This window comes from Pterocles gutturalis, unplaced genomic scaffold (assembly GCF_000699245.1).
Source record: "Pterocles gutturalis isolate BGI_N339 unplaced genomic scaffold, ASM69924v1 scaffold39670, whole genome shotgun sequence".
NCBI classification, from domain to species: Eukaryota; Metazoa; Chordata; class Aves; order Pterocliformes; family Pteroclidae; genus Pterocles; species Pterocles gutturalis.
In genome coordinates, this window is record NW_010147327.1 from 4,723 (window position 1) to 10,972 (window position 6,250).

Consider the following 6,250-nt stretch of genomic DNA (forward strand, 5'->3'; position numbering starts at 1 on the left):
AGCTTGCACTGCCTTCCTCCTATCTGACAAGATTTGTGGTGTCACATTCAGTGATACCTTTCATGTCCCTTTTATTACCAGTGTGAGAAATGAGGATACAGACTTTGTCTTACTTCTGTAGTGAAGACTTCAAATCCAACTCTGATCTCACTCTGAATGTACTTTACCAAAGACACCTGGAAGAAGCAGTTTTGATCAGTGTTACATAGGCTGAATTTTCTTATTTAACTACAAGGATTTATGTGGTTTTTCTTCAGGTTTTCCTAATGTGGGAAAGAGCAGCATAATCAACAGTCTTAAAGGAGTTCGTGCTTGCAATGTTGGCCTAGCAAGGGGTGTTACCAAGTAAGCCGAGTCTGATAAAAGCTGTTAATTTCCCTGTTTGTTGTGTTCTGATTACCTTGAGTTTGTTGTTTGTGTACAATTCCTGTCCATTAGGGGCAAAGTGTGTCCCTGTGTGCAGTTTTAAATGCACATTTCAGTTTGCCAGGATGAAAGATACAGATCTGTGTGATGCAAGCTGTCATGAGGGAACACACTCTTTTTGTACCTGTAGATTTCTGTCCTACGCAAAGCACATGATGAGAAAGCACTGAAACGGACTGAATGCACTTCACAGAGAGTCAAACTCTGAGCCTTGTCCTGCATCCCTCACCATTACCAGTCCTTTGCTAGCTGATTTATCTACTCACAGTGCATTTCTCCCTGAATAGGTCCATGCAAATGGTGCACATTGATAAACAGACAAAGATGTTAGACAGTCCAAGTATAATTGCAGATCCTTCCAACAACGCCCTGGCTCTGGCCTTGAGAAGTATCATAGACACTGAAGAATCGGGCTCAGCAGATGTGCTTGAAGGAGTAGATGCCATTCTAAATCACTGCAGTAAACAGCAGGTGAGCTCTATCTTTTTCCATATTTCTTACTGCATTTGACTTCTCGGTAGGTTTCTTAGGCCAATAACCAAAGTTTGTTTCACTTCAACTAGTTGTGGTAGCTTCTGCACTGCTTTCTGCTAACTACAGGGTCGCAAAGTTTAGTTTGGCTAGTGTATCCAACACTGAGTGTGATCTTTCATCCTTATAAATGGAAGGCAGAAATCAATATGCCAGGATCCTGTCAACCAGAGTCTGTTTTCCCAATAACTTTTCTGATTTTTAAAAAACCGTGCTTTTAAGATCTCATCACAGTATCACAGAGTGAAAAATGAGGATATTCTGACTGCTTCTTATTATTACAGTGAAGACCTCAGATCCAACTCTGATTTCACTCTAGTTTCAAGTAGATGAACCTAAGCTGAATTCCCATTCAGTTCTGGGATAACTTTTTTCACAAACTAGTGTGCTGTCTCACCACACCCACTAGTATGGGTGCTAGATGAATTTGTTGAAGTAGGCATTTTGCTTTGTAACGTTTAGTCCCACATGCATGAGAAAAAACAGCTTTTTGCATGCTTGTTCGTTTTCATTGTAACTCAGTTTGCTTTTTTAATTCCTAAAACTAAGACAAAAATGGTTATCGCTTTCTGAATGCGCCATTTTCTTTTGCACTAGGTAATGATGTACTATAGCATCCCAGATTTCAGGAACACTGAAGAGTTTTTAACTTTACTTGCTCAGAAAAGGGGTATGCTGAAAAAGGGAGGTGTTCCTGATATAGAGAATGCAGCTAAATTACTACTTTGTGACTGGACAGGGTATGTATGCTATGAATTTTGCTTTATGCTGCTCACCTTTTGCGCATTGTTAATCTATCACAGCAGAAGCTCTGAGTCCTGAGAAGTACTTAGAAAAGAGAGGCTGCTTCTCCCCACCCCCCCATTTTATTTTGATAAAGAGAGCTGGATTGGCTAGCAGACTTAGAGAATGCCATCCATGGATAATTGCCTAAAGAAGTGAAGGATACTCTGAAAGAGTGAAAGCACATTGCACATTACTCCATAGCCAGTTTGCTGACTTTTACCAGTCTGTTTGGGGAATCTGCCTTCTCAAACACTGAGTTCATATAGTCCTCTTCTACACACAGGAAAGGATATGGCAAATTTTCTGTGGAAATTCATAGCGGTTCCTACATTCTGATGGTGGGAATAAATGTAACTCAAAAATCAGTAACTGAGTGACTATTTCCCCTGCTCAAGTGGTTCAGCTGCTTTTACAGCTTATGAGTTTACAAGCAGATGATTGGCAGTGACAAGTATGGCGTTTATTTTTCCTCTCAGCAGTGGGCTATCCACTTAATACTGTTATTGATAACTTCAGAGTCAAATTTAAACAGCTACTTAACTGCTGTTAAACAGATGATAATAAATTAGTAGTTAGGTTGAGGAGTTGGAAGGGTTTGTGCTCAGGGTTTTATTTTTAAATACAGGGATTTAACTATGTTATCTTTGGTTGTTTTTTTAATGCTGATATTTCATTTTCCCAGAGCTAAAATAAGCTACCACTCACAACCTCCAGGATCTCAGAGCCTGCCACCATATCTTACAGAAGACAAAATAGCTGAAATGCAGGAGTGCTTCAATTTAAAGAGCCTAGAAGAAGAAAACAACACCACTGTCCAAGGTAGGACTGTTGTTGTAATGCAGTGCTACCATTAAGAGTGGCAGTAGTAGACTTAATGGGAGATTTTGAATTGAAGCCCTCTTGGGGTTTATATGATATATTTGCCAATATGCAGTGAATATTAACCTTTTAAGAAATAAATGGATTCTGATGCAACAGAACAGTGTATCTGTGTGCTGTCTTAACACAAATTACCCCTGCTAGTTCTTAGTTTCTGCTTATCTGACCTAACCCTCCTGAATAGGAAAGAGGGGAAAAGAACATTGAAGAGCAAACAAACACTGGCTAATTAAGCCAACAAAATACATTTTACTCAGTACAATCTATACTCAAATTCAAGTCTTTTCAGCTCCTAGCAGTGTTCTGTAGATGCCTCAGGGAAAGCTATTCTCAGTAGTTGTCCTTTGTTCTACCTGTTTATGTGGGAGTGCCATCTTATGGAAGGGAGGGGGCAGGACTATCTTTTTTTGGTTTTCAGCCTAAAATGGGTGTCTTGTTGGTGAGTAGGCATTACATCTGGTACTGTCTAACAGTGACTTAATAGACACTTCCTATGTTTTTCCCAGCTTTAAAATACCCCAGTCCAGCAAGCAGCATCATTTTCCAGTCAGCTGGTATGGCAAATGGGACAATAGAGGAAAATAAAGTGATAGAGGAAGTGTCTGAGTGGGAAAGTTTGGAAACAAGCAAGGAGGGGGAGGAAGAAGAAGAGGAGGAGGAGTTCACAGAAAGTGATGATGATCAAGACAGTGCAGAAGAAGACAATGATGTCAAAAAGGTAAGTCAGGGTTTCATTAGGCTTCTTCTACCTACTTAGATCCTGACATCAAAATACTCAGTATCTTTCTGTAAACTGAGAATGTATAGGCACTGTGGAGCCACCAGGAGTAATCAAAAAGTCTTTCTCCTGGAGGTAAGGGTTGGGCTTTTTGCTTAATTTTATTAAGGAAACAACATTGTTCTAAGGCTCATCCACACCAATCAGTCTTTGTTAGGTTTCATTTGCATGGGAGGCTTCATTAGTAATGTCTGAAAAAAACACATCTGACTTTTCTGACTTTCAGGAAAGCAAAGTTCAAATCACCAGGAAAACAAAGCCTGGAAAACAACAAACAAATTCTACAAATTCAGAAAAGCAGATAGCAGGTCTGTATTAAAAACCCCAGCTTGAAGGACAGTCTAGCAGTACTAGCAAGTACTCTAGCACTTGCATTGGTTTCACTAAAACATGATTTTCTTTTCTTAGAAAGCGAACATTCCAATTCACTATCATTCAGCTTGGATAAGACAGCAGATGAAGATGATGCCTATGATTTTAATACAGACTATGTGTAATGAATTATGTGTGAAGATACAGTTTGGAGACTCTTATTACTGGCTTTCAGAACAGTCATGAAGACTTGTGTTGGGGCAGAAGTTGGAGGAATGCTGCATACCAGAGCTGCTGCAAAGATCCACAGTTAGTGTTGTGTCAAATAATGTATATATCATCTCCCTTGATGGTTCCAGATTTTATACAGGTCTAGGAAACTGACTGTATTCAGCTTTAAGTCCTAAACTTTATTTCCTGTATTAAAAAAAAGGTCTATTTTAAAAAATTCCTAATAGACTGAGTTAATCTGTTCACTTTGCATTATAAAAATGTTTCAAAGGGATAAACCCTTTGTCTTTTTCTTTGAAAAACAATGGTAAGTGTTTAATTGTAGTCACATCCAAGAAATTAAATGTCAAGGTATGTTTTTATCCTCCCTTCATAAAATTTAATTGTTTTTCCTAGAGGATTATAGAGACTACCTCTAGACCAGTGAGTTTTCAGTATACTTTTGCAAAACACGTAGAACTTTCATAGGTAAAGGTTGTCTAGGAAATGCTACTTATTTCAGCTAGACAGGGTATTTTATCTAAACACTGCTCCAGAAGCTTCAGTGGGAAAGGTAACTGAGATCATGATACTGGTAATCTCTCTTCACTGGAGAACAAGCTGCTTGTTCTTACAGTGCTCTTGAACAAAAGACGTATTTTGTGATGACACCTCTTATACATGGCAACAAACTGGTAACTGTGAAGCAAAACGTTGCCTTGTGCAATAAGGAAGCGTTGCTGCACTCTACCTATAGCAGAACAGGGGTAACAATGGCCAAGAGGCCCTGCAGGTGCTCAACGAATTAAGCACTTAGAATAAATACCTGGCACTAAGCATCTTTCTGCTATGCATCTGTTTTCTTCCTACTAACTTAAAAGGTCCAATTTCTGTCTTCTTTTTGTAATATATAGTTGTATTTTCCCTAAACGTACATTGATGCACAGTCCTCCTGTGCAGGTTAAGAAAGTATCAACTGCAGACGCAGACACATGCAGTTTATTTAAGAGCGCTAAAACAGCCTGGTCATCATAATTCAGTTGGCATCGGTTGATCTGTTACAGTCTTTCAAAGTTTGGTAACAGAACTTACTTCATTATTTCTAACCACTTCAAGGACCACCCAGGAAAAGAAAGGATGGTTAACAAACCACAGGTCAGCACCCATGACAGAAACAGAACTAGAGGCAGTGACTGCAATGAGTCAAGCAGTTGGAAATCCTTTTAAAGCAGTAGTAAAACAATATTCACACACATGAACGAGCCCTTTAGCTCTCTGCTGCCCTGTATGTCAGACCACACAACACTGAGCCCATCACTGTATCAACACAAAGCCTTTTATATGAACATCTTATACTGAGAACTGTTCACAAGCACTATTATTGAATAAAAAGGACAACTTGAGTTCAAACCTGTATTAAATGGACTAGTTGGCACAATAACTGCTGGGATATATCAGCTAATAACCAGTACTACAACTATTAAAAAAAAAACAGAAAACTTACCTATAGAAAAGGTGATGGGCAGACAGCTGCGAAAGGGCACAGGAGTCTCAGTTGATGAGTTTAAAGGGCCAGACTGGGAAAGGCACAGTGGAAAAAACTTCTATAGCAGAGCCATGCTCACTTGAGAGAACTATGAGGGACTTAATAAAAAAGTTATTCTGCAATTCATAGAGCCTGATCCCCAAAATAAAATATTCTGCACAATTTTAGAATGAGATTTCACAAATATAAGATCAATTGACTTCTAGTTTCAATCACTTACTACTGTATTTAAGTACAAAGGAAACACACTTCATATATCAGATCAAGACTAGAATCATATTGTCATTTACCCAAGGTTTGAGTCAACATGTTAAAATTAGCTTTTATTTTTGAACAAAGTTTTCTCCACCACTTTACAAAAAATGTTTTAGTGTTCACTGTCAGTCAAAACCACTTTGCATAGTGAAACAATACTTGAAAAATTAATCTTTCAAGAAAATGATTCATTTTTGCCAAATTCTGCAAGAAAGACTTACACAGAAATGGAAGGAGATTTCATGCAAGAAAGGGTTGTTGAGAAAACTATTTTACAGGATAAGAAAACAAAACAAAAAAAAAAACAAAACCCAAGCTGCTCTTAATTACAGTACATTGCTGTGCAAGATTTGCATGGTGCAAGCACCAGCTGAAGTTGTATCTTCTTAGAAACTGTTTCCTTCGGTAGCTGACAAAGTGATTCTCCTCTAGAAGACTTGCAGTAAAGAGCAAAACCAACAACCGACACAAATGAACTAACAAAAGTGCTGCTAGTGTGTGGAAATCCTCCCTTGCTTTCTGTAGTG

General features: G+C 38.6%; 1 protein-coding gene across 1 annotated transcript in view; it reads left to right on the top strand.

Annotated features, from left to right (window-relative positions):
• LOC104470901 (guanine nucleotide-binding protein-like 3) overlaps positions 1-3,958 on the top strand; it is a gene marked incomplete at its 5' end in the record, with an annotated part of 8,635 nt that extends 4,677 nt beyond the window's left edge. Inside the window, 6 exons of the mRNA XM_010086011.1 lie at positions 258-345; positions 714-897; positions 1,555-1,697; positions 2,426-2,562; positions 3,129-3,340; positions 3,809-3,958. Coding sequence (XP_010084313.1) covers positions 258-345; positions 714-897; positions 1,555-1,697; positions 2,426-2,562; positions 3,129-3,340; positions 3,809-3,958 — 914 coding nt within the window. The remainder of the gene's footprint in view (positions 1-257; positions 346-713; positions 898-1,554; positions 1,698-2,425; positions 2,563-3,128; positions 3,341-3,808) is intronic.
• Between the last annotated feature and the right edge of the window lie 2,292 nt (positions 3,959-6,250).